The sequence below is a fragment of the Gallinula chloropus genome (assembly GCF_964237585.1).
Source record: "Gallinula chloropus genome assembly, chromosome: 16".
In the NCBI taxonomy this organism is placed as follows: domain Eukaryota; kingdom Metazoa; phylum Chordata; class Aves; order Gruiformes; family Rallidae; genus Gallinula; species Gallinula chloropus.
In genome coordinates this window covers 16,110,299-16,138,175 of record NC_140101.1, presented here as the reverse complement: position 1 = coordinate 16,138,175, position 27,877 = coordinate 16,110,299, and the positions used below count along the sequence as shown (strand labels likewise).

The window sequence follows — 27,877 nt, the reverse complement described above, 5'->3', positions numbered from 1 at the left end:
ATAAAACCTCTTACTGCGAAATGTAGGGTGTGACTAAACCACTACCCTAGGAAATACTCTCTCAAAAGGGCGTTATACCTGAAGCCATTCTTGTCTCAGTTTTCCTTGTATTTTGAGAAGACTAACAAAAGATTTCTTTTATGGTGAGTCCAAAGGAAGCCTTGAATGTTAATGAACTTGATCATTAAATCTGTGTGTGAAGGTCAGGCAGCAGGCTGGGCTGTAGTGGTACCAGAGCTGTTTGTTACCCTGTCCTGCTCCTAAACAGGCACGTTGTCTCTGTCCTACATCTGTTGTAAGGGCTGCTCCTCTCCCAGGCATGGAGGGGTCACCCAGAAGAGCTTGGCATCTTTGCTCCAGCACAGCCAGGAGCTGTGTGAAGGCAGGTGGTTGTGTCCTCCCCTTGCCATGGTGTATTGAGGGTGTTCCAAAACGCAGCAGGATTTGGGAATTCTGTCCTCTCTGATGACTTGTGTCTCTAGACAAGAAAGCTCCTCATCTTTAGGCGTTGCCTGCAGTTGGCTTGAGCTGTGCAAGGCTCCTGGGAACCCTGCTCCAGTGTCAGGGCAGGCACAGCAAGTGTGCTCTCAGGTATTGGCACGCTGATGAGCTCCTGCCTGAGCTGTTACCTGCCAGTCCTTCAGCTGGAGCGTGGCTATTGAAAGTACATGCTGCTTATCAGCTGAAATCAGTTTACTTAAACCAGCACTCCTCAAATGGTGTTACTACAGGCTTCAGTAAGGAACTTGAGTGTCCCAGGAGAGGGAAGATGAGTGCCTGTCCCTTGTGGTGAGCATCAGAGGGGGGCAGGGTGAAGGGGCTGCTGCTCCAGGGCAGAGGCAGTGCTGTGGGCCTGGGAGGGAGGGGTGTGTCTTGCCAAGTGGGTGATACTTCACTTCTGTCCCACTTCTGTCCCATTCCAAACACAGGTTGGAGACTGAGGCAGTGTTCAGGTGGGACAGAAAGGGGAAGGCAAAGAGACCCTGCGGGTATCAGGTGTGACAGGAGAAGACAGTGATAGGGAAACCTGTATAATGTAGTTAAGCAGAGTCTGAAGCCATCACCAGTGGTTGTGGGTTGTGTTTATCTTGTGGTGGTGGTGGTTTGTTGTGACTTCTCTGTGTGCCTTGGGATTCCCTTCCTCTGAGCCTGAGGGTTTGACTGTGGTGGCAGCTTGTTCCTCTGTCACAGCCCCTGAGGAGAGGGAAGCCTGAGGGGTGGAGAGGACGCGCTTCCCGCAGGCTGCGGCTGCTCCAGTTAGTTTCCTATTGGATGAGCACACGTGTTTGCTGCCTCACACCAGGACGGACATGGTTTGGAAGACCAGGATCTTGCTGCCTTCTTTCCTTCCTTGAAGGGATTCATCAGGCTCTTTATGTAGGTTTTGGGTGTACATAGACACTTGGAGTCAGCTAAATAGGCAGTCCTGTTTAAATGGTGCCTAGTCCTTAGAAAGGTGTATTTCCAGGCCTGGCTTCTTGTTTGGTTTTGGGTCAAGGAATGCCTCAGGGAAGTATTCAAAACACTCCTGGTGTAAGTAACTGGCTTCCAAGATGTGCCAGCTAAGTGTTGCTGGCAGACAGTCCTTGGGGTGCCATTCATGACAGCTATGGCTGATTCAGGCTGTGGCTGTTGAACATGCCTTGCTTTTCTCCAGTGCCAACCCTCTTCTCTTGTCTGACGCAGTCAGCCTGCTCAGATAACTGATAAAGGACTGCCAGGTTGTGGGAGAGGAGGGAAGAGGGAGACTGCACAGACCCAATCCCGACAGCTTCAGCTGCTGTGGCACCGCCTGCTTACACAGCAGTTTGCCCCACAACAGCATGCCCCTGCCAGAAGGGATGCTCCCACTGTCTGCCCTCACTGCTCCTTTGTGTTGATCCAGCTAGAAGCTCTCACAGGCAGTGCTGTCTTAGCCTTCCCAGTGTTTTGGTGTGTGAGGTCAGAACTGGCAGCACATGGCAGGTCTCCTTGAGCTGTTTGGTGGGATGGACTGCGGTCCCATGACTGCCTGCTGGCCTTGTCATGCTGTGCCTCCCCGCTGCCTGTGCTGGCTGGGCTGCTGCACAGCAGGTAGGAGCTGTGGCTGTGCTGACAGTGCAGCCTGAGCTGCTGCTCTGGGGGCAGAAGGGCATGTCCTGCCATGCTTCTGCCTGAGTGCTGGCTGAGAGGGACTGTGGAAGCGTGGCTTAATTCTTGCTGCTTCTAATCCTCCTCTCACATGAAACCACCACAACAACAGAAAGCAGCGACCTGCTCCAAAACCCCACCGCTGTGGCAGGCTGGTTAGTTCACTGAGCTTTGCCCCCTGAGCTGGCTCAGCCTGCACTGAGGGGAAATGCATGGCTGCAGTTGTGCTGGGAGGGCTGTTGGAAGGCAGAGTCTGTGCTTCTCCTCTCTAGTTCTGGGAGAGCTACCTGGGAGACTTTCTGGTGCCTCTTCTATCCCAAATCTTTGTGACAAATCTGGATCAGGGAGTGACTGCCTGTATATATTGTCTTCACAAGAATTTGAAATGCATTAGTGTGCACTTAAGTGTCTCAAATGGGCTGTAATATTTATTACACTAATATTTATATTTTTAAAAAAAGCTCATAGCTATATTGAAACACCAACCCACCTTGAAGTTGAAAAACAGCTGTTGGAGTCTCTTCCAGGTCATCAGATGCATGACATGGATACGTGCTCCTTGAATCTCCAAGGGTCTGGGTCATGGTAAACAGCCTCAGTTTTGCTAATTCATGTCATGGTCATTTCTACTAATTATATATTATTTTTATTTTCTTGCCCCCCAGGTGTCACTTGGATAATAGTGTAGAGGCACTATGTACTCGGAGTGGAGATCCTTGCATCTTGTCATCCAAAATGACCAGGGTAATACCAGTGTACTGCACAGCTATCCTGAAAACGTGGGGAGAGAGGTGGCCAACGCCGTGGTGCGCCCGCTTGGACAAGCTCTAATCACATCATCTGTTGGAAGTGAGAGTTTACTGAAGACAGACAAAGAAGTAAGTGTGTTTCCCTTGAGATCATAGTTCCCTTATGCTGGAGTAGCAACTTAAAAAGCAAGTACAGAAAAAGAAACCCCATTATTTTTCCCTAACAGTCCCAGGTTTTTATGGCATCTGCTATATTTTTAGGTTAGTAACCTACATCAGTCTTATATTAATAGCTAGTTTATAGCAACAGTGTATTTCATGACCTAGTAGCCTTCATCTGACCAGCACATACAACCAAACAAACCCCCAAAATAACCAAGGAATGTAGCAGGTATCACATAAAGCCTTTCTAATTACCTTCAGTTTTGAAATAACAGTATGTGACTGTGAAGGTAATTAGAAAGACTTTACTTATTAAAGGCTTTACATGTTACTTTGTGTAGTACAATTATTTACTGGAATTTGAAAACCTTCTATTACTTTGGCTCTTGTATACTCTGAAAAGTTCTCTCTGCATGTTGGACTAAAGGTGTCCAGGTTTAGTGATTTGCCACTTACCCATAACCTTAATGATGTTCAGATTCACAAATTAGTGACTGTTTTGAAGCAGTATGTGTTAAATGGAATCACCTATACCACATGACCAATGTGCACAGGCCATTGTACACTTTCTAGTGTTTATTTTGAATAACTTTTGCCTGGTGTTTGGTAGGTGAAATGGACGATGGAGGTGGTTTGCTATGGACTGACCCTCCCTCTGGATGGCGACACTGTGAAGCACTGTGTGGATGTCTACACAGATTGGATTATGGCTCTTGTGTTACCTAAGGATTCCATTCCTTTACCAGTTATTAAGGAACCAAACCTTTATGTTCAAAGCATTCTCAAACATCTCCAGAACCTCTTTGTACCAAGGTGAGTGGGACACTCAGGAGGCTCAGGAGTTTGAAGCTATAGTCAGTACATAATCCAACAGAGAGGCTCTTGATTAAAATAAGGCTGCTGTCATTGCAGAGTTAGGAGGAAGGTGTCTCTCCAAATCTGCCTTGTAATTTTCAGTAGCAAACTGAGAGGCTGCTGCTGTGTTTAGGTAATTAGAATTTCAAGACTTGAGCGTTTACTGCTCTGAGAACCTCAAGAACTGGAGGACATTGGAGGGTGGAGGGAAAGGTTAAAACAGCTTTGCTGTGGGACCATGTGCTTGGTGTTGTCAAACAGGTAACTAAGAGCACGGGGTGGCAATCCTATGCTTTGTTTACTCAGGACCTGACCACATTTCTGGTGTGCTGGAGGATCTTGCAGCAAGTGGCTGCTTTGTGCCTGTGTCTTGCTGCCTGTTAAATGAGTGTAATTATGCTGAACATCTTTCTCTGGTCACTTTGAAAGAGTCCTGCAGAGAAGTGCTTGCTGTCTGGCAGCCTGGTGTTACAGGAGGCAGCTGTGGGTGGTGATGCTGAGATACACATACTTCTAGGTCTTGGAGAAAGCTGTATTGGCAAGCTGCTCAAACATCAGACTTAGTTTATAGCTTGACAAGTTTGCCTGCTGCTGTTGAACACATTTCTGAGTAAGTAAAAGGAGGTTATTTAATGGTGCCCTGTGAAACAGTACTTAAATATTAGCTACCTGAAATTACTTCAGATCAATGTTTAATGTGTGCCTGAAAGTACCAGAGAATCTGCTTTATCAGTATCAATAATGTATCACTGCAAATGGCCTTCAGATTGTTCTGCTGCACTTGGATTGCTTAACTTTACCTGAAGCCCCCCTCCCCCAGCTGTTCTATTGTTCTTTCAAAAGCCTCTGAGATGGATCTGAAACACTTTCATGGCTGTTGCTGTCAACACTTATGTTCAAGTCCCTACTCTGTTTTCAAGAAGAAAACCTTAAAGTTTAAGTTTGTCCCTCCAGGGAGCTCCCCAGCAACAATGAGATGTTCTGTAGTGGGAGTTAAATGTGGAATGAAGCTGTGCACACCTTGCTTGAGTGAAGGTGAAGGCTTGTGCTCTTACATGCCTGTGGAGGGGAAGAAGAGAACAATTTCTGGTTTTAACCAGTTGATGGACAACTGTAGGATACTTCCCTGGGTGCTCCTGAAGCAACCTGCATTGAACTGTCTCCTGGAAAAATCTCCTGTTCTTGTGTTGAGAATACTAAGTGTTTATATTAAGCCTCTATCATATGGAGGGCTGTGATTGAAATAGCTTCCTTTCTCATCCTGGTTTCCTGGAAACGATGTAGCTGTTGGTTTGGCTGCCTTATGGTGGCCCAGAGTTCCAGGCAGTGTTTCAGACCCTGAGGAGGATGTACAGTTGAGGTGTGAAATGCAGCAGCTGGAAGTGAGCAGTTCAGCTTACAAGGCATCTTGGGGACATGCAGACACTGCATTGAAAGCAGGTGTGTGTAACTCCCTTTAGTCTGTGTGCTGAGCTGAGTAGTGAATGTTTCCATGTCCAGCCCGTGCAGGAGTGTGGGGCTGGAGAAAAGAATGGGGAAAGATGGGGAGTCAAGTCCCTTCCCATCTGCTGGACTGACCAGAGAGAGGGTGCTGGCTTACTGCTCTCCAGCACTGACCATCCACTCTGAAATAAATGCTTCTCTTCATGTAGCTGATCAGTCCCCATGCTAATTCCCAGGCTTTTGTCTCTAGCAACCCAGTGATGTTCAGGAAGCCTTGCAGATTACTTAACCAGCCATGGTAGTTGCTGCTGTCAGATAAAGTTTGTGCTGCAAACTCTTGTTAGAAGCACAGAGAGAAAATAAGAGAACTCCTTCCACCCTGCCTCCCCTCCCCAGGAGACTGAGCTATAGCTGCCAGGGTCTTCTGTGCAACTAAAGTGTGTGGAATTGCCTGAGAAATCATGGAACATATGGCTGTCCAGGTGCAGTAGCATGTCTTGGTAAGAACTTGGATGAAATAATGAGAACAATTCTTCTTGCAAAAGAGTGTGGGAACCAAAAGGCCAGGTTCTGTAGTGATCTAGATGTGAGTCTGTGAAATGCTGCAGTGAAATGCTGTTCAGTTGGTTTTTGGATGAGAGGAACTGAGAGAAGGACAGGGACTGCAGAGGTGCCTTCAAGAGTATCCCATCCATCATCTCTCGTGTGGAGCTCCCACATATAAACCCTCCTAAATCATGATGGGAGCAAGTCTTGAAACAGGCTTTGAAGGTTTGAGCCTATGAAGATTAAGCATATCTTTTGATTAAAGTATCTGCTTTGTTGTTGCTCAGGGAAAAAATAGTGCTATAACCAGGGCAAGGCTTGCTTGTCCCAGGCTTTGTTGTTCTATGGAGACTGTCTGTCAGGATGTAACACTAGCATCAAGCAACACACTGAAGTCCTGAACTGTGACTAGTCCACAGTTTTGTGTTAGATATTATCTTGTCTCTTTGTAATCTTGTTTCCTGTACTGTAATTTAACATTCTGTTAAGGTAAGAGTTGCAATCTCAGGGCTTTTCAGCTGCTATTCTCTTAAAAGCAAATGTCTGTCTAGAGAATCAGGATGTTCCTCAGATGTTTACCATGCAACATGACTTCTGGGTTATACCACATGGAAAGTGTTTGGTAGGAACCTGGTAATGCTGCTTCACAGTCCAGTGGAAGGTAATGTTTTTAGGACATTCTTGCCATCCCTTCAGTAAGCAGTAGAAGGGATGAGGCAACAGCTACCAGTTGAAATATGGCTTGCGTGGATTGCACACTTGAGTTTGTAATCTCCTCTTTCACCCTTTAAAGGCTTCCTCAGCTTTGACCAGTGCCCTCAGATAGTGTGCAGAATGTTTCAGGTTACTCTCTTGTGCCCTTTCTGCCTTGTCCAAACCTACTGATGGGAGAGGACGTGCTGCCTTGTGCTGCTTCTGCAGCACTTCATGCCAAGTGACTCGGCGGCGACGCTGCAGAACTGGTGGTGACTGTAGGGAAAGCCTTAATAATGTCAATTTGTTCCCTCTCTTCCTCTTACATCCTCTTCCTCTAGTCTCATTTTCCTGTTTAACAGCCCTCTTCTAGGCTTGGTTTTTTTTTTCCTTCAGTCCAAGTAATGAGGGGCAAGAGCTGGATCAGCATTTGGAAGCAAGAGGGGAACTAGGAAGAATTTGAGTTACTCTGCTAACAGTACTTTCTCCTAATTCTGCCACTTCCTTCTGAATTGTCTGTGTAACAATTACTGATGCCTCAGCTGTACTGTCAGGGTTTGGGCCAAGGTAAATTCCTCTGGGATGATGGGTTGTGCTTGCTGCAGTTGGTGTCTGCTCTGTGGTGGTGAGTTCCCTGCAGGGAGAAGAGTGTTGCTGTGTCTGTACTCCTTAAGGCAGAGTCAGGATGCTTCGAGACGCAGTGAAGGCTACAGAAGCCTGTTAATACCTCATGTTCTTGGCTCTTGTTCACTATTGTTGATGTTGCCTCTTGTACTTGCTCGAAGTTCAGACTATTTTCCACATCACTCTATAGCTCTTGTTTAGAGACTTAAGTACTGTTTTCTTCTCTTGCAGGCCAGACCCAGGATCCAGTCAGATTAGGTTGTGCTTGCAGGTTTTGAAAGCTGTCCAGAAACTGGCTCGTGAATCGACAATTATGGCAAGAGAAACCTGGGAGGTTTTGTTGTTATTTCTTCTTCAGATCAATGACACCCTTCTAGCAGCTCCAACTGTGCAAGGTTCATCTTCCATTTGGTTCAATTACTGGAAAAGCTTTTGGCTCTACTTGGTGTTGAGCGGCTGGGGGGAAGGGGTGAAACCTGCTAAAAGCTCTTAGTAGCCACCAAAGTGCAATGAGCAGTTCGCTCCTAATTCTGCTGTGCTGCTCTGAAATAAAATGCTCTTTTATTCAGTCTCTTCTGAGATCTCAAATGTACTTCTGCAGAGGAGTGACTCTGTGCAGGAACAGTTTATAGCAAAGAGTTTCACATAATGGTCTTCTCTGATTTCACTGAAGCTCCTGCATGCCAAGCTGTTGGCCTGTCTGTTGGGAAGTCATATTGTCAGTTTATCCCTATTGAAAACCCCACAAATAAACATTAGTATACATAGAGTATGATAGAACACAGCTTAAGATCAGTGAATTCCCACTGTCCCTTAGTGAGACACACATGACTGGGCTTTATAGATCATGTTTGGCCTTGTAAAAAGGCAAATTGCCTGGAGGGAGCAGTTTGGAGTGACTCTTAAATGAAAAATGATGAAAAAAAGTTAAGGTTAATCTTTATGCACTTGAACTGAAGTCTTCTTGGGGAGATATTTGAAGTTATTTAGATTGAATGCTCACTAAAGTCATGCTTTGTTTCTGTTTCAAGGTGGCATTGCTGAGAACCTGGCTGAAAAATTAATTGGTGTACTCTTTGAGGTGTGGTTGCTGGCTTGTACACGGTGCTTTCCAACACCACCTTACTGGAAAACTGCCAAAGAGATGGTGGCCAACTGGCGACATCACCCTGCAGTAGTTGAGCAGTGGAGCAAGGTCATCTGTGCCCTTACTTCCAGGTAGGAGGAATGCCAGGGTAATAAATACGTGTGTGAGGGAAGGATCAGTCACACAGCTCTTCCTCTGGAGTTGCTTGTTTGTGCAGAGATCCAAAAGTGTCTGAGCAAAACACAGAGATCTTGCTCATATCCTCAGCTTCTGCTCATGTGTCCTTGTGCTGCAAGTGAAGTCTGGGTTTGGGTCATCTCTGTTCCTGTGTAATCTCAGCATCTCCCTGATGTTTAGCCCTCATGGAGTTTGTGTGTTGGTCTCCATCACAGTGACTCTTCATGCCCTGTGAAGAATGAGACGTGACTATCAGTGTAGCACTATGTGTGTTTAATGGCAGCCACCACAGAAACTTCTGGGTGCTCGTTACTACTGCATGTTGCTGTGTTTGGGGTGACTCTTGGACTCTGCTTCTCCCACCCTGTGGAGCTGAAGCTGTGCACAGACTGCCTGTGCCCTGGCAGCAGGACACAAAGGGCTGGAGGCAGGCTGTGGGCTCTCCTCTGAGCAGCCAGGCAGTAGCAGAGAAGAGCTGCACCATGCCTCGCTGAGCATGGGAACAGTGAGGGGGTGTGGGCTGCAGGAGGGGTTGGGCTGTAGTGGAGGGCTTTGAACAGTGAGGGGATTCTCTGTGCCTGTAATATGTGAGTCTTTGTGGTACGAGGGCTTTGTGGGACAAATCCCAGCCTCTCAGAGGAAGGAACCAGATTAACTGTTGAGGCACTGGGGTCTGGGTCTCCTCCTCCCAGCTCTCCTGACATGTCAACAACTATTTTTGTGAAAGTTCAAAGATGCATTGAAATTGCTTCACTAGTATGCTTTTCTGCAGTGTTTTAACTGAAAACATTAGCTTTTGAACTACCTGTCAAAATTCCAAGTATGGATAGATTGATCTTTTTTCCAGGTTATGCAGCTGCTTGTTAAACCAGTGGGAAATACACTGAACTTGTATTGCAGCCTTATTTCCCACAATCTCTCTCTTCAGCTATTTTTAGCTTGTTAGATGTAGCATTGCATAACAGCAGATATTTTATGATTCACTGATGTGAAAAGAACAGCTCTGTCTGAAAGCCTGTGTTGTGTGCTGCTCCCTGCACGGTGCCCACACTCTGCCACTGTTGACTAACAGTCTCCGTTCTGTTGATGCATCGTAGTCTGCAGGATTTCTGTAGTGTTCAGCAGTGTTGGGTTGTGCCTAATACAGAGAGAGCTGAATTCCTCTGAGAACTCTGCAGTGGTATTTTGAGATGCATTTATCATACTTCAGTGAAGCTCCAGCTTCAGAGAGTCCAAGTGTTGTGTTAGCAAACAGTTTTCTGCATTGGGTTATTAGCAATAAACTAACAGTAAATGTCTCAACTTCAAACCCTGTGGAATATTGTATTTGGAAACTTGTACATGTGTGCAGAGTTAATCTGCATTCATGGCTGTGACTTCATAGCAGAATGAAACTAGGGCCCTCTTTGTGTTGCCACACCAACAGATAGCTCTCTTACCCACCTAGAGTGGTGCTTCAAGTCTGTTTTAACTGTCTTGGATGTGTAGGCTAAGATTTACTTGGTTTCAGTCATTCTTGACAATGTCCCAAATTGCATTGGGACTGGGCTGTGCTCCTGGCCAAGCTGGTTCCTTGCAGCTCTTGTGGGGAGCATCGTGAAGCAGGTGGCAGGTGGCTGCAAGTCCCTGTAGCGCCCGGTGCTGCGGACGTGGCAGATGGTCATTCAGAGCTCAGTGTCCAGGTGTCAGCTCTGGACCCCTGTTCTCCCTTTTCTCCAAGCTGCAATGGCTTTGTAAAACTACATGGCTTTGTAAGTGGGTGGGAATGGATGAGATGGATGGTCTCGTCCATCACAGACAACTCTCAGCTTATAAATAAAGGTACCATAACTGAAGCAGGAATCAGAGAATCACAGAATCCCCTGAGCTGGAAGGGACCCGTAAGGACCAGAGAGTCCAGCTCCTGGCTCCACACAGGCCCAGCAGAGTCAGAGCTGAGGGCATCATCCAGACACTTCTTGACTTGAATCAGGCTCGGTGCTGTGACCCTTTCCCTGGGCAGCCTGTGCCAGTGCCTGACCCCCCTCTCAGTACAGAACCTCTTCCTCACATCCAACCTAAACCTCCCCTGGCTCAGCTTCACGCTGTTCCCTCAGGTTCTATCCCTGGTCCCCAAAGAGAGGAGATTGGCCCTTCCAGATCCTTCACCATCCTTGTTGCCCTCCTCTGGACACACCAAGAAATGGTGCTAAAAGTGAGTTTAGCTTAAGGAAAGACAAAAACTGACTTCTGGAAGTGCTAGGATATTGAGAAGGTGCAACTTGCATCTCTTCCATCCTTTCAGAGAAAACAAAGGGTATGTTCATCAGGGAAATTGATCTATATGTCTACAGAGCTGGGCATGAAGCAGGAATCAAAACAGACAGCAGTGGCTCAGTGAAGCTTACTTGTGACTGCTCAGGTAGTTCTAGCACTTGTGGAGAAAGATCTCCATCTCTCTTAAGCCATCACCCTCCTGGCACTGCCTTGCCCTGAAGCCCTCTGTGGCTTTACCCTTCTCTGTTCTGCAGTTCCCAGCTTCCACAAAGCATAGTGCATCTTTTTTGAAGAGCTTGCTGCTTTGGCATGCAAATCCCATGTGCTTGTAGGATGGCATCAAGTGTTGCTCAGCACGATGGTGTGAATTTTAAGTCATCAGTAACTTGGAGTTTAGACCTGTAACCTAATGTGACTTGCTGGTGTCATTTGATGCTTCAGGTAAAGAGTCTTGAGTATAGTGGCTTAAATTCTTCCTTCCCCTTCCTCCTCCTTAGGTAACATCTTGACAGTTATGTATGTGCCTGTGTGAATTGCTAAGCAGAGGGGAGCTGGTGTGGGGTGTTAGGCTTTAAACAACGCCATGGTTTGATCGAGCCTTTGGCTGAGCTCCAGGGTGTGTGCCCGTCAAAACTTTAAGAGGGCTACATAGCTGTATGAAATGGGGATCTCTGTGAAAACTTGGGGTGTTGTGCTGTTGCTTCTGGGCTCACCTGTGGGTTGCTGGTACTTTGGGGACTCAAGGAGAATGACCTGAATGACAGATGTATCTGACTTGCTTTCTAGGTTGCTGCGTTTCACGTACGGACCTTCCTTCCCTCCGTTTAAAATCCCCGATGAAGACGCTGGTCTGATTCCTCCTGAGATGGATAATGAGTGTGTTGCACAAACTTGGTTTCGCTTTTTACATATGCTGAGGTATTGTCATTACAGCCACCCCTTGTTCTTGCACCATGTCTGTAGATTTGCATGACAAATGAAAAATCCCTCTGGAGATTGGGAAGCTGCAGCACCTCACTGCATGCAGTGCAGGAGGCTGCACTGGTGCCCTGCAGACTCCAGAGCCAGGTTGGGAGTTGTTTGCCCAACTTTGAACTCTTTGACTTCTTCAGACTGTAAACTGGTTCACTTAATTAAAAAGCTTCTTGGTTATGTGGAGCATCTGAAAAATGAGATTTCCATACACTTTTGTTTCTGTGAAAGAGCAAACAGGAAAAGCAGAACAGTCAGTCAGTGTGTGCTTCTGTTTGTTCTACACGGTGTTAAATTTAACCTACAAAAGATTGTCTTTAAAATGGGTACATCTCTCTGTTTCTGTGGAGAAAGCCATACAGTTAACTTCCACATCCATGTTACTCTTCCTTAAAGACCCAACAGAACCAAGCAGGATGCTTAAAGATTCTTGGGAAGGACATGACATTAATGTTCTGAATGGCCAGAACCACCTTTCTGTAGAAATATTATGTGCTAATTAAAGTTCAACTGTTCAAAATCTATTTCTTAACTACCTAAAAAAAAAAAATAGAATCTGTTCTTCATTGATGATAGTGATGTCCCAAGGCCAGTACTCTTCAGGTCTGGGGCTGCTGTTGCAGGATTTGGATCAGCCTCTCCCTTTCTTGTCACCAGTTGCTGGCAATATCCATTGCTTACCTTCTGAGTAACAATGTAAGCACCTTGTAAATTGGCAATGGTGGGGTCATTCTATCAGGTGTCTGCTCTGCATCTTAATAAAATGATTTGTAGTAGTAAAGTAATGTTTGAGGTGACAAGCAGGGAATGAAAACTAACCTCTGATGGAGTAACAGCTACAAATAGCGATCCTGAGTGCTGTTCTGTGGTGGTGTTTAAATGCCTTACACTGTTGAATCTTCAAGTATTTGTAAAATCCTAACAGCTGTTCTTAAACTGACTAAAATATATTTTGCTCTTTCTGTGTGCAGTAATCCTGTGGATTTGAGTAACCCAGCCATTATTAGCTCTACCCCCAAATTTCAGGAGCAGTTTCTGAATGTGAGTGGGATGACTCAAGAACTGAATCAGTACCCCTGCCTTAAACATCTGCCTCAGATATTCTTTCGTGCCATGCGTGGGATCAGCTGTTTAGTGGATGCATTCCTAGGTAATGCTTTTGTCTTACCTGTGGATAGCTAGGAATAGTAGCTGTGTTCCCTTTAAGTCTTCTCTGTAAATGAGCCATCTCAGCTCATCCTTTGTGAGTATATCCTACAGTTGATAGGGAGGGCACCTCAAGTCACTTTTAAATTACCACCTTATTAATGTTTATAAATATCTTAAGTATGGGATGCAAGGGGAATTGGGCAGCCCCTTTTCAGTGTCTGTGGGGACAGGACAAGGGGCAATGGCTGCAAGTTGGAGCACAGGGAGTTCCACACCAACATGGGGAAGAACTTTTCCCCAGTGAGGGTGAGGGAGCCCTGGGACAGGCTGCCCAGGGGGTGTGGAGTCTCCTTCTCTGGAGAGATTCCAGACCTGTCTGGACATCGACCTGTGTGCCCTGTCCTAGGGAGCTGCTTTGGCAGGGGGTTGGACCCGATGAGCTCTTGAGGTGCCTTCCAACCCCTATGATTCCATGATTCTACTCTATGATTCTATGATCTGCATACACAGTATCAGACCACATGATGCTGTAGATGGCCTTAGTTTCAAATGAAAACCAAAAAGATAAATCTAAAGCCTAAAATCAAACCAGCTGTCTCTTCCCCAAACAAGGCTTCTCTCTCTGCCTAATCAACAGGGCAAGTGTTAGGCTTTTAGTATGTTGTGAGCACTGACCACTTGATTTACAATGTATGTGGCAGCAGCTGTGTGCAGTGTCTGCTTTTAGAAGGTACTGAACTGTGGCTGTCATCTTTGGATTTCTATACCACAAGTGCCAGTTTCACTTAGCCTATGATTAGTGAGTGGATGAGCACTGCTGAGAAGAAAAGCTGTGTTTCTTTGTGTCTGCCAGTAGCTGAGCAGCTCAGATTTGCCTGGAAGGTAAAGGTTTAGGTAGCACACTAGCACCTGAAATTGAAGGTGTTATTCTTGATGTGCTTCAGGCTTATTAAAAAAGCTTCAGAGATAACATGCTGCTGTAAAGTCTGAAGAGCTCTTGGTCTCCTGCTGCTTTTTTATTTTCCTTAAGTGTGTGCAAACATGTCATTGTGTGAGCTGATGTGAGACTGCAGAAGATTGAGCAGATAGGTTAACTGTTCAGAAGAAAAATGGGCTGTTGGGTCTTGTTTGGAAAAACCTGAATGGTTTAGTCCTGAGCAAAGCAACTCAGGATTCTCCTGTCCCATTGACTTGGATCCTTTTTACTAGAAATACATTCTGTAAAAATATTGCAAGAAGGTTTATTGGTGCTGTATTCCCCACTACACGTGAGGTTTTGTCACTGTAGACCTGACTCTTGTAGAAATAACATTGTTTAAAAAGTGAAGTGATAGAAGAGCAATTGGTCATTTTGGGGATGTTCTGATACTGAATCTTGAAGCCTCTTGTGTCCGCTTTATTCTTCCAGATGTCTTGCCACCAGTTTTAATGAATGATTTTTGCTAATACCAGCTATGAGATTTAAAATATTCAGTAGCCTGTGAAATAATACCATAATTTGTTAAAGGAGGGTCAAATAGAGGCAATATATGGCCTAACCTTACAAAAACAACCTCCTCATGTTAAGTTCTGTCTTCCTGCATAAGGTGTTCCTCTTGAAGGGTCTCTTACTGGCTGTGTAAGCTGGATTACAGTGTCTTTTAAACTGTTGAATACAACTTGTTTGCTACATCCAAGGCTTTTTATGGAAGTGTGGTTAGTAATTAATCTTCAGTGAAGAAAACAGGTTGTGATGTAAGCCTGGAGGAGGGGAGCACCCTGCAGTGGAGGTGCTGGAGCTTTGCACTGTGTGTGCATCAAATTGGGTTGGCTGATGGAGGGAGGGTCTTGTGGACCTTAAAAGTAGCCTGGGCTGCTGCTTGGAGATCTTCAACCCAGTAACAGTGTGGTAGTTCTTTCTGTGGTTGTATCTGGCTGCCCCTAGTGGGACGACAGCTATTGCATACAGCAGTCTGGGTGCAGAGCAGGGGTGTTGATGCCTGGGGTTGAGGTCTTCCACAGGGGCCAGCTGTGGAGGGCTTCTGCAGCCCTCTGCCAGCCCAGCCAGCCTGTAAGCATGCAGAGGCTCTGGTCTCTATGTGAGCTTGTGGTCAGGTGTTAAACCAGAGACTTCAGACTTCTGAAGATGCCTTGTAGCCAGGTGAAGCACCCAGGGTGTTGTCAGTGCAGCTGGAGCTCAGAGACAAACACTGATGGGCACAGGAGAGCTCTAGGTGAAATGAAATCAGAGCTGTAGGTGTGGAGGGGAGAGTGTGCTCAGGCAGACTCCAGAGTGAAGGCTAACAGCAGACCTCCTTGCCTTCTGCCCAAGGTGCCAAAGCACGTGTGTTTTATTTTGTCCTCCCTGAAAGGGACCTGCATGGGGTGTGTGTTGGCAAAACACTGTGTCCTCTTTTCCTAATCCACCAAACCAATCCATTTCATAGTGTGTGGTCTGCCCTCTGCCTGGGGTGTAGCACTAATGGCTTAGGAGGAGTTTGCTGGTTTGTAACGTGTTAGGAACGTGCTAGTGTGCTTTAACATGGCTTTAAAAAATCTGTCAGGTCTGCAAGCCCATGGCAACTCCATGCTTAACTCTTCAAATGGGGTGGGAGGCTGGTGGCATCCTTAAAATGGGGAGAGAGTGGAGTTTGTCACTTCAGGTTTTGCAGAGGGCTGGTTACTCTTGCTTCTGACTGGGAAGAGTAGCTTTGTACACCATGAATATTCCCCTGACACTGGGCAAAGACTGATCCTGCTGCCCAAAAACCTACGGGCTCGCTCCACTTTCTTACCCCATCTCCTGGACTGAGTTACGAGCAGCAAGCTGATTTAGCTCCCAAAAGCAGCAGAAAGATGTATGCTGGGTGGGTTTCAACTTAACTTAGTGAGCTGAGTTGGCTTTGAAGGGCCAGACATCTTAGAGCGGTCCCAGAACTGCAGCATCAGGAAAAACAAAGGTGAGAGGCAGCAGGATTCTGGCAGGAGTGAGCTGTTACTTTTGGTTTGGTGGGTGAACCTTGTGCTTTCCCTCTGCCTGCTGCTAGAACTGGTCCCTCCCATGTGCCCACCTTAAGGTCTGGGATTATTTGGTGGCTTTAAGCCACTTGCTTATCTAATGCAAGCAGGGTTTTCTTTTGCTTCTGCTAATAGAGGGGAAAGAAGATTTTCTTCTTACTGCAGTTTTGGGGGGAGGGAGGAGGTTACCCTTTTTCCAAAAGGCTTATGAACTGGGCTGCTGTGTGTGAGCCTGTGAAGTCTTGCTGAAAGCTTGCTTTATTTCTTGGTCTCCAGGCATTTCACGACCCAGGTCAGATAGTGCACCACCCACACCAGTGAACAGGCTGAGCATGCCCCAGAACACTGCGATCAACACCACCCCGCCCCACAACCGGAGGCATCGGGCAGTGACTGTGAATAAAGCAACCATCAAAACAAGCACTGTAAGAGTTCCTTGCCTGTGTTTATGTAGCTGACCCTTTTGATGGTTTCCTTGGTTAGAGGAAGTGATTTCCTTGCTCCTGTTCTTCTGTTCCAACAGGCAACTACTGCACACACTTCAAAAGTGCAGCACCAACCTTCCTCCACTTCTCCGCTCTCGAGCCCAAACCAGACCAGTTCTGAGCCACGGCCACTGCCAGCTCCTCGCAGGCCAAAGGTTAACAGCATCTTGAACCTCTTTGGATCGTGGTTATTTGATGCAGCATTTGTTCACTGTAAACTTCATAATGGAATAAACAGAGACAGCAGCATGACTGGTAAATATTACTGAAAAGATACATACACTTTTTTTCCTTGTTTGATTGATATTTCCTACCTGCAAGATTAACATATGCAGAATAAAACAAATAAAATCTGAAGTGCTGTATTGTGGTTAACCCTCCCAGCTGAGCCAGCACCTGCCAGTAGCTAAGCAGGTGTTTGGAGGCTTTAAAATTAAAAAAAAATCCCTTTTTTTTAGTAGTACTAAATGCTCCTGTGCTCTAACAAGCAAGGCAATCCCAATTATGCCAGTATGGAAAATTTTAAGGGAAAGAAATAATGTGATTAGTTCACTTCCTAATTTAAAATCTGCTTGGGTATCTCTGACTAATGGCAAGTTCTTATAGTGACTCTTTAATGTTTGAAAAACTGTCAGACATTGCTGCAGATACTGCAGAAAGTGGTACATCTCCTTGGTTTTGGAGTGTTAGGAAAACAGAAGCCCTTAAAATAGCAAGTGAAGTTGCTGCCTTTCAGTGATGGTCACTACATGTTGCCATATATAGCTTGATCCCACCATTCCCTTTGGTCCTTAACTGCTGGTTTATTCTGTCTCACCTGCTTTGCTCAGCTTTAGAACTTGGTTGTGTAGTGACACTGGTAGCTCTGCTTAGAGAGGCTTTGTCAGTGCTCTTCCTTCTGGGGATAAACACTCAGAAAACAATGAACTTCCTCACTCCTTGTATTTTCCCCTTTTCTTCATGTAGTATTTAGAATGTCTCCTACACTCCCAAGACATCCTGCTCTAAGTGCTCACTGTCCTAACCAACAAAAATAGGAGGAAAAGGTTTGTTGTAGCAGACTGTGTTCATAGCAGGACTTGCCAGCAGCAGTTAACAAACAAGGATTACCCTTATTAGTGTCATGAATCCCTGTGTGAAGCGCTGGGTTTCAGGTTTGGGATCTGTGAAAGGTATTTTTAGGTACACATCACATACTTTTTGAAAGGGTTCAGTTGTGGATTCCCATGGTAGGAGATTCCTGTCCCTCTCTGTGGCATGTTGCTGGAAAAGTGTCTGTGCTTCGGAAGGATACGGCATAGCTTGAGGGAGTGCTGGGCTGCCAGTGCAGCTAAGGTATTACTGTATCTGATGCTTTTTTAGAGAGATTGGATCATTTTAATCTTGACATAACCTGGATCCTGAGGAATTTTAATGAAGTCAGCTTGAAAAGGATGTCAGCTGAGGTGCTGCTTATGCAACAGTGTCAGCTGTAAACAGAGGTGGTGTGATTCTATCAAAGGTATAGTCATCCAGAATCGAAATGATTGACTTCCTTGAAGGGGTTCCAAGACCTTCTGCTCATAGGTGCTATGTCTTAAGTCACCTAAGCTGATAGCAAGCTCCTCCCCATGGCTAGATATTTCTACCTTCCTGAAAAAGTAACTATTTAAGAATTGCTTGATGTTTTCCTCCTCCAGGCTGGTCAGAGCTGTCCACAGCGACCCCAGCGTGTCGCACGTTCTGCCACTATTAGTGGTGGGTCTGGGAGAATGGTGTTGGTGGAGACCCAGAAAACTGGCTGTGTTATGTCCTGCTTCTCTAGCAATCTGGAAGTCAGAACTGACTTACAGAACTCGGGTGCTTGCTGCTCTTCAGGATGCCAGGAGTGTTGTCAGCACTGATGTGCTGGTCACAGTGCTGTCGGAAGGAGAGTGAGCTGAAGATGGGCCCGTGCTGCTGAAGCTGCAGAGCCACTGAAGTCTGATTGCCTGACTTGTCCTTCTGCTGGCTGCCAGTGCAGGCAGCAGCACTTCCAAAGGGCTGGGCTCCTGCAGTGTCTGCTGGCTTGAAGCATTGGTGTCTTGAATCAGGCTTAAGTCCAAATTGAAAATCTTGTCTTCTGTGGAGTCTGATCTGTGAAGCTGGATGCCTCCAGGTCTTTTCCTTCTTGAGCAGGGTAAAGCAGGAGGTGCTGTGCTGGACTTAGTGGGGGCAGGAGGGTTGCACAGCGTGGCCTCCCTCCATCACACAAGCATGGCCCATCTCTAACAATCAGATCTGCCTGGTCTGTCTATCCACCTGCCTCTGCTCGTCCTACCCGGTACAGACATGGCTTGGAGGAGCAGTGCAGGAGAAGGCATGGCTAGCTGCCACAGTCTTAGAGGACAAAAACCTGAGGCTTTTGGCTGTGTTGGTGGTAGCTGTGTATCATGGTCCCTCTGCCATCCTCCATAGCCTGGTGCAGTAATACTTTACTGCCACCTTGGGTATTCTGGCCATGTTTGGCTCTGCTGTTGCTAATCTCTGTGTTAGCTCCAGGAAGCACTATTATGTTTTTATAGATGCTTTAAATATTTTATGACTGGGAAGCATCTGCACTTAAAATCAGCTTTGCTGTGAAGCATTGTCTCCCACTGGCCCCCACACACTGTTTCTTTTAGGGTGGGACTACAACTGTGGAAGGTCTTAACACCTTTAAACCCTTCTGCTGTCCGGTTTGTGTCAGCTCTGTACAGTTAGTGAAGAGCTTCATCTCTCACAGCTCCCTGATAGGACTCCTGGAGGACTGAGGACCACTTGGGGGGCAGGGGGGAAAAGGTTCCTCCCTGATCCTGCAGAGAGATCCCCTGTCTTGGAAACTTCCCTGGCACACTGCATTTTCTGGTGCCTGGTTCTCACTCCTCTTCTGCTTTGTGACACATTCTCAAGGAGAACTCATATGATAGTGATTTTTAAAGAGGTGTTCAGGAGCACAGTGGGAGTGCCTAACGAGGTGCCCTACAGATGAGCTGTGGTCTCAAGCTTGGTCCAGAATTTAAGTCAGTTCTTCCAAACAAACCCTGCTGATTTACATGGACTAGCCCATTGTCCTCCCAGCACAAGTCCTTTTGAGCTTTAGGAAGGGGATTTGGTCAGGGCTGATGTGAATGAGTACTCATTTCCTCTTGCTTTCCTCCTTGTTCAAGATGTGAGGCTCCAGAACTCTTTAAATTCCAGAAAACAAGTTAAGACAGGGGACTGGTGGAAAAAAGTGTGAAGCTTTTTATAGGGTCTCAGCTGAAAAAATACCTGGATGGGTGAAGGGTAACTGAGCTTGTTCGTCTTGACTCTGCTTTGGAGTGGCACTGACTGTATTGCCTCTGAGAGGTCCCTTCTGCCCTCAGCTCTTTGGTTCTGTGAATATAACCACTGTCCCAGTGTTGTTCAGTATCCTGTCACCTTCATTAATAAACCTTTTGTATCAGCCCTTGCACAGTTGAGGACAATTCTATGCATTTCAGGTTTGTGGCTGCTGCGATTTTTGTCTTGTCTCTCTTTGGGAAGACTGAGTTGTTCTCTCCCACCAGATTCCCTGGAGGTGCTCTATGTATGAGTGAGAACTGGTGGAGCTTGTCACATACAAAGCCTTCCTGTTTGTTCTTTGGGCCCATCCTTCAAGGTAGTCCTGTAGTGCTGTTGGGATTCTGAAGCAAAACACTCATCTGGCATCTGCAGTGTTGTGCCTCACGTGTCCTGCATCAGGTTCTGATTGTCTGCACTGAGACCTCCATGGTGAAGCTTCTTAGACACCTGATGACCATCAGTCTGCAAGAGGAGAAATGATCTATTTGAAAATGTGCAGTTGGTTTCAAAGGAGATGGATCCTTCTGGTTTTCATTTAGATGGCTACGTGGCCATTTAATTAGCTACTAGCATAGCACTAATAGCTCCCTGTGGTCCTGCCTTCCTAGGCATGTGCACATGTGCCCAGTGATGCTTCCTTGGCAGGAGGTTTTGGTTAGACAGTGTATGCTGCTGCTGTCCTCGCCTTTGGAGAGTTGGGAGAAACTCCTTAGTAGCTTGTGCTGGCATTTCAGCTGCTGAATTTTCTGATCTGGTGGGCTCATCTTAATCCTTACACCCAAATAAGTCAGTTGAAAGCCTGCCAGCTGGCTTGTGGAGCAGCTGAAGGAGTCTTGCCTAGGAGGGTTGCTGGTATTTCCCCGGTGCTGTTGGCAGTGGGGGAGTCTTGGGGTACAGTTCTACCTCACCTCTTCTGTCCCTACTGTCACTGTCTCAGAGAATGGTTCTGGGGGCCTAGGAGCAGGCAGTGAGCAGCTCTGCTTAGGGACATCTTAACTGTTGCCAAGAGGCTTGCTTGGTCACAGGTCTTGATCTGGATCCGTGCTGCAAAGCAGCATCTCTTACAGGGTGGAGGCTTTCTTCCTGGTACCTGGAGATGTTTCTCTCTGCTTGCCCTGGAGATTGTTTTTCAGATGCTGGTATTTCTGGTTGTGTTCAGCCTTTTCTTTCTGCTTTGGCAGATCACTGGTTGAGTTAGTGGTCAGGGGAGACATGCCTGGGTGTGCTGGCAGCTCTTAGGGGTGTTGGCAGCTTGGTGTAGGGAAGGCAGACCTGTAATACTCTCAGGAGCTCCCAGTTTGGAAGCAGCAATGGTGTTGTGAGGAGACTGCAGGTAAGTAACCTTCCCCCTGCAAGGTGTGCCCCAGTCACAGAAGTGTGAGGACAATGTGGTGTGTCATACAGGGGAATGTACCTGAGCTGGGAAGGATTAATGCCCCCCTGAAGAGCAGGTGTGCACCCCTACAAACAGCCTCAACCTTACCAGTACTTTGTAACTTTTTGTTCCTTGTTTTGCATGGTATTTTCCAAACCATAATTTTGGACCTGAATGCCAATTTCCTGTGTGTTTAACGAGCTTGCTATTATCATAAAGCTTTTAATCTATTTTTTAAGAAAAAAAAGCTAAAAGCTTCTTAACTTATATTACAATTTCACCATCTTAAAAGTATTTTATAACTACTGCTGTCCTTTGATTTGTTTCCGTTTTATTTCTATTATCTTGCAGCATCTTTTATCCAAATTCTTCTTTCTTATAAATCTTGTAAGTAGGAACCAGTAGCTTTTCCTTAATTGCGGTCATGCTTTTCTTTTGCCATAATCCCATCTTTTTCTTTGTCAACTCATTCTCATTGTCTCTTGTAGCTTTTGCACTTTTACTTGAAAAAAGACAAGTAATATTTTTTTTTGTGTGTGTGGTTTTTTTGAATGGGGAGGATTGTTGGCAAAAGCAAATTAATCTGCCTGAATCAGTCCCATCTTTTCTGTACTTTAGTCTGTGGTCATGTCATGAGTTTCAGGACTTTGCACTAACCATGTCTTTTTTTTTACTTAAAGCTTATTTTACAGACCTAGTGTTTGATTTGTATGCATTGTGCATGTAGTGTTTTTTTCCAACTACAATATATTGCTGGATAGCTTCTTTAGGACAAAAAAAATGGCTCATGGGAAGATGCATAAAGATTTGTGCTTATTTGCTACTTATGTCATGAAAATTCGTGGGGTAACAGTAGGCTAAGCCCAAATTGAGAGACAAAAATTAAGACACTTGTCATTAGGACACTTGCTTTAGTTAAAAAAACCCAACAGCAAACAAAAACCCAACACCCCCAGTCCATAAATGACAAGTATGCCAGCTGTGGAAGTGTTACTGGGCCCTTGTTTGTGAGGCTGAGTGTGAACTGCAGGATTTGGGGCAGAGAGGGTTCTCTGGTGCTGCTGGAGCCACACAGGTGTGATGCAGTTTGATTTGGAAATCAACATAGCTAAAGATAAGGAGGAACACAGGCTCTCTGCCTTTAGCAATGGGAGACTGAAGGTGCCTAAGGGAAAACAGAGAGGAAAGCAATCCCATGCAGAGCAGTGCTTGTCTCTGGCATCCTGACCAGCAGAGCAAGGAGCTTCCTGCATCACAGGCACTGATGCTGATGTGTGCAGGGGCCCCCGAATCCCCTCTCGAGTGGAACCCCACGGGGCTCAGAGCTGTGGCTGTGTTAGGGGGGGTGGCTGGGCCCCGTGTTAGGGGCAGGGGTGGGGGCTGCTCCCACGTAGGGGGACAGCTGGCCCCGTGGAGTGCAGGTGACTGCAGCTGCCCAGAGGCTTTTGCAGCATGTTGTGGGTTGGGCCAGAGGAAGGGGTCACCTCCCTGGTCGCTGCTCTAACCTCAAATTTTTGGGCAATTTCAGTAGTTATGTGAGGAGAGAGGGACCAGATCAGGAGAGTGGGTTGCAGCAAGCTTCTGCTATGGGTCCTTAGAGTTTTGGGATTATGTTTTTACTAAGTCTGTTTATACAACAGAATTGTATTAAGCAGCTTGGTGCTCAGAGCAGCGTAAGAGACGAGTTGACCAGCTGAAAATTAAGCCCTTGCTTGGAGATGACAGTAATGACACATCTCAATGTTCTTAAGTGTTTTGAGGCACAAGGCAAGGTGGTACCTCACTTTGCTGAGGTGAGAGCTAGGCAAGGGGAAGATCCTCATCCTCCAGAGACAATAGGCAGCAAGTACTGGATATAAGTGTGCTCTTCCTGGCAGGAAGCTGGGACAGGCTCTAGAGTGCAAAGGTCAGCTGTTGTCATCCTTACAGAGAAAGAGAGATAGTCACACCCACAAATACCTTCTAAACAGAGGCACCGACTCAAACCCAGGGAACTAACAGCTTCATGATAACGTACTAAATTTGACTTGATCTTTGTGTCCAGGATCCCATGAGCCGAGTCTGTCCACTGACACCCAGAGTGAGATGCTGTCTTTTCTCTTCCCAGCCATAGCAACTCAAGCGAGCGTGGAGTTCCGCCGGAAAGGATCCCAGATGTCCACGGACACCATGGCTTCCAACCCCATGTTTGATGCAAGTGAATTCCCAGACAACTATGAAGCAGGAAGGGCAGAGGCCTGTGGGACACTGTGTAGGATATTTTGTAGCAAGAAGACTGGGGAGGAAATATTACCAGCTTACCTATCCCGGTACTAACCCATCTTCCAGTTGCTTTATTGGGGTAACCTTATGGTGCAAATGAATTCAAGGGCTGCAGTTACTGGTGGTTACTTTGGGTGCTGTGGGTGGGATAACCCTTCTTGCAATGCTGGTAGTATTTAGTCATCTTGGAGTACCAGTTGAAGGGAAGTCCCTTGAGGTGCCTCCCAGCTGGAAGGAGCATTGTCTTGTTGATAACTTCCTGCTGCTTGTATTCTTGGGGCTTTTTTTAGTTGTCCCTGAATATTGTTCAGATGGAAAAAAATAAGTATGTGGGCAAGAGACTTATGCTTCATTAGATCAATGAAGGGTCTTAGGCTGTCAGACACAACATCACTGGGATGGAGTGGGTTTGTGGCTGGGGTTTCCCTTCCTGTAAATTTAGAAATGCACTGAAATTCCATTGCTTTAAACAGTTGTGTTCTGAACTAGCCCTGTTTTCAGTTCTGCTCCTGGTAAAATAAGGCAATCTTGTCAGTCATAGTGTGCCTTTTTTCCAATTTCTTGTTGAAGAGTGGAGTAGCCAAGGCTAGAGGCAGAGAATCCTCTCTAAATCATGACTCTCACAAACTGTTCAGGTAGATTTCTTCTAGACCACACCAAAACTTCCTGGGAAACAGAACTGTTTTATTTCTTAGGTGTGGTAGTCTTGTGCAGATAGTTTGTGTGTGTTACTCAGAGTGCTCACAAGCCTTTGGAAAAAATAAAATAAAGGGGTTATAACTGTTCTCTGAACAGAAATTGCAGAATATACCAAGTGCTGTAGGGTGATGGGCAGCTAGGTTCTCACTCCCTGCTTTTTCATGTGCCCTGGTTGGGGTGGATATGTTTGGATATGTCTCATTTTCCAAATTGCTGATCAGTGTGTCCTGTCCTGTTCTTCTCTCTACCCCCAAAAAAAAGTATTCACAGTATTTTTCTTGTGTTGAGGAGTTAAAAATTAAAGTGTCTCTCCTGTCCTTACGTGGGGAAGAGAGTAGTGGGAGGGTGAGGGAGCCAAGCCCTGCTAGTAACAGGCTGTATCTGCACCTCTTCCAGCCCCTGTGCTGAGCAGGCCAGAGCTCACAGCAGAGCTTTTCATGTGGAATACCTGTGATTTTTGAGGCTTTTTTCCTGTGCTGCTCATGTGTGCTGGCTTGTGCTAACATAACTTGGAGTGGGGGTGCCCTTAGAAACACTTCCTAGCTCTGACTTTGAAACTTACTCTGTTATATATAGAAAAGTTCAAATAGTGGCTGCATGTTCTTGTTCATGTAGGATGCTGATGTGTTTCATGTGCAAATCATTTAATCTTATCTCTCTTTGTCAGATTTTACATGCTTTTAATTCAGGGTTTGCAGATAGCAGATTTCGTTTGTCACCCCGTTCTTGCCAGTGTTATTCTAAACTCCCCTCCTTTGTTCTGCTGTGACCTGAAAGGGGTTGATGTCGTGGTTCCTTACTTCATTTCGGCTCTTGAAACTATTTTACCTGACAGGTAAGTTGCTATTTGCATATAAATTCATCCAAAAATGTGGGGAGGTGTCTGTCTCCTGGGGTTTGTGTCATTCCTGGGGAGCCTTTACTGGGGGTGTTCTGTCCTGTGGGCATGCAGCAGGCTTGTGTGCCGTGGGGGTAACAGGGGCACTTGTAAGCTCTGAGTTTTAATTCTATTTAATGCAATAATAGTGCCTGTTTTAAATGAAATATGTGAGTTGTCAGAAAGCAGTATTTGTGAAACCAGGGAAAAAGGGGTGATTTAGCTCAGATATATTGAAAACCTATTGACTTGTAAGGAAACTTTGACAGGATATTCATTAGTGGCTGTTGTTGTGGTAAATTGAGGGTAACATTGCACATTAAATAGAAAAATTGAGAGTTTAAGCTGGTGGAATTGGAGTAGGCTCTTAAAGCAGGAGATACAACCTCACTTGTCAGAGCTCTGTAGATTTCTGGAAGTTTTGCTAAGTAGTTAATGCTGCTCTGTGTGTGTCTCCTTCAACATGTTTTACATCTTGGTACTGCCTTTCACTTGGAAGTGATGTATAAAATATTAATTCACTTCTGGGCTTAAATTGGAGCTACTGCTTCTGATGGGTGTGTCTTACAAGCAGAGGAATTTGCTGGTGGCTATTGGAAAAGCTTATCTGTTTGCTAAGCAGCTTGTGACTTATGCAATGTGTGCATGAGCATCTTCTGCAGATCTCTGGTAATCCTGGGTAGGTTTGAGTTGTAATAAGCCAGTAGAGACTCATGACCCAAACTCCCTGCTTTGAAGATGCAGTACATAAATAAGAATAAAGATGTTTTTTTATGGGGGGGACCAAATACTAAGCTAATGCTGGTTCCTGCATGAATTCATTGGGTTATTGCTGTGGGATTCAAAATTAAAACTAAATCCTGCACCTAGGAGGAAACAGCTATGTTGTGTACAGCAGATTGTTTAAGACCACTGGGTGGCTGTATATTTTTAACTTAAATTTGGCTCCAAATTCCTGTGAGAAGTTGATTAACAGTGTGATGCTTTGATTTGCAGAGAACTCTCAAAGTTTAAAATCTATGTAAACCCCACAGAGCTGAGAAGAGCTTCGATTAACATCTTGTTGTCTCTGCTGCCTCTCCCTCATCACTTTGGAACCGTTAAGTCTGAGGTAGTGAACTTACTGCTTTGTTTTGCATTTGCACTTTTGTTTTCCTCACTGTTTGGGGTGGGATTTGGGTGGCTTGTCTGTGGAGATGGTGTTACAGGGTGTCAGTACTGATGGGTGCTGTGGATGCTGGCACAATGCTGTGCTGCTGTGATCTCTCATTGATACTGCAATAAATGTATTTTTCCTTCAGGTTGTCCTGGAAGGGAAATTCAGCAATGATGACAGCTCAACCTATGATAAACCAGTAACCTTCCTTTCCTTGAAGCTGCGGCTTGTGAATATACTTATAGGAGCTTTGCAAACAGAAACAGATCCCAACAACACTCAGATGATACTAGGTTATTTGAACTTTTTTATTCTTAACTGTGTTATGGAAGTGTCTGCCTGAATCTGACCTGGAACAGTAGAGTTATTAAAAGTGCTTTGCAAGAGAAAGAAATCTCCTCATGCTAGGAAAACAGCTTGAAAAGCCTCACACTTTGGTTAGTGTGACATCTCACCTGTACAAATGTGGGGTAGTACTTGAAAAGTAGAGGTGGAAGTGTAAAGCACTTTGTCAGTATTTTACAGTGTTTTTAGCAGGAAAAGCCTAACATATCTAGGAATGGAAATAGTAAAAAAAGTTGTTTTAATATGGGCAAGGATTCCTAACTAGTGGCCAGCAGGGAACACTTTGTTTCTAGGCTTAATCACCACAGAAACTAAACTGAAATGCTGGGTGACTGGAGGTCCAGCACTGGCAGAATGCAGATGACACATAGCACTGTGTAAACCTTCAGACAAAAGCTTTGGAACACAGCCTGGAGATGCATTGGAGCTGGCACCAAGCTGTTCTGTGAGGTAGTAAATGTATTAACTTGTTTTCCTAATACTTGGAAAGTAAGTAGAAGCTGAAAACTTGAATAGTACATTCAACTTGACTGATTATATGTTTTTCAGACAAGTAAAACATGTACCTGCCTTTTGTTTGCCTCCTCCCCTTAGTTTTCTCTCTTGAAGTGCCTTTTCCTCATTGTGGTGTTCTTGTCTGTGGGTAGTTACAATGCTGCCTTCCTTTTGTCTGCTTAGAAAGGGAGCAGAGTGGCTCTCAGGTGGGAGGTGTCTGCCTTGTTCTGGGAGAGAGAGAACCTGACTAATAGGGAAGGGGGAAAAAAGTGAGCAGTGACATGAAGGGAAACAAATCCAGTCTGCAAAGACTCTGAGGGGGTTTCCTTGCAGTAGTTGAGTGGCTCCCTTCCTAGTGGAAGACTCTCTTTGTACAGTATCTTGGGCAGTGATGGAAAACAAGGCACAGAAAGTGAGAGGCTGGGGATGACATCCACCTGGTGAGAGCTTCAGTGTGTCCCACCTCAGGTTACAAACTGGCCTCCTGATTTGGGGAATTGTTCTATGCTTTAGCCAAACTGCTATGAAAGCCATTTTTAATTTGCCCTGCAAGATTGAACTAAAAATGATGCAAATATTAACACTGGGGAGGTGTGTGTGACAGGGACAAATGTCTTTATAAACCCAGAACTCCTTGTGTTCTGGTGGTTTAGGGGGTTACTTCACTGGTTGCTAATCTCTATGAGAACAAGTGTGGTCCCTTGCACTGATGTCTTGGGGGCTGCCGAATGGACCAGCCATTCATAGAATCATAGACTGGTCTGGGTTGCAAGGAACCCCAAGGATCACAGAACTCCAATCCCCTGCCACAGGCAGGGCCACCAACCTCCAGGCCTGGAGCTACACAAGTTTTTCCAGGGCCCCTCCAACCTTGAACACCCCCGGGGATGGGGCATCCACCACCTCTCTGGGCAGCCTGTTCCAGCTCTTCACCACTCTCTCTGCAAAGGACTTCCCCCAATATCTAATTTAAACATTCCTTCCTTGAGTTATAATCCATCCCCCTTGTCCTGCCAGTC

General features: G+C 45.8%; 1 protein-coding gene across 2 annotated transcripts in view; it reads left to right on the top strand.

The window, feature by feature from the left end:
• Window positions 1-2,825: 2,825 nt before the first annotated feature.
• The window catches only part of RALGAPB (Ral GTPase activating protein non-catalytic subunit beta), a gene marked incomplete at its 5' end in the record, with an annotated part of 53,264 nt that continues 28,212 nt past the window's right edge, over window positions 2,826-27,877 (top strand). For both annotated transcript variants that reach the window (XM_084271445.1, XM_084271444.1), the window contains 12 exons: window positions 2,826-3,008; window positions 3,652-3,854; window positions 7,434-7,597; window positions 8,234-8,420; window positions 11,509-11,640; window positions 12,666-12,844; window positions 16,117-16,265; window positions 16,364-16,580; window positions 23,132-23,333; window positions 24,653-24,820; window positions 25,859-25,973; window positions 26,164-26,311. In XM_084271445.1, the coding sequence (XP_084127571.1) occupies window positions 2,826-3,008; window positions 3,652-3,854; window positions 7,434-7,597; window positions 8,234-8,420; window positions 11,509-11,640; window positions 12,666-12,844; window positions 16,117-16,265; window positions 16,364-16,580; window positions 23,132-23,333; window positions 24,653-24,820; window positions 25,859-25,973; window positions 26,164-26,311 (2,047 nt within the window). The remainder of the gene's footprint in view (window positions 3,009-3,651; window positions 3,855-7,433; window positions 7,598-8,233; window positions 8,421-11,508; window positions 11,641-12,665; window positions 12,845-16,116; window positions 16,266-16,363; window positions 16,581-23,131; window positions 23,334-24,652; window positions 24,821-25,858; window positions 25,974-26,163; window positions 26,312-27,877) is intronic.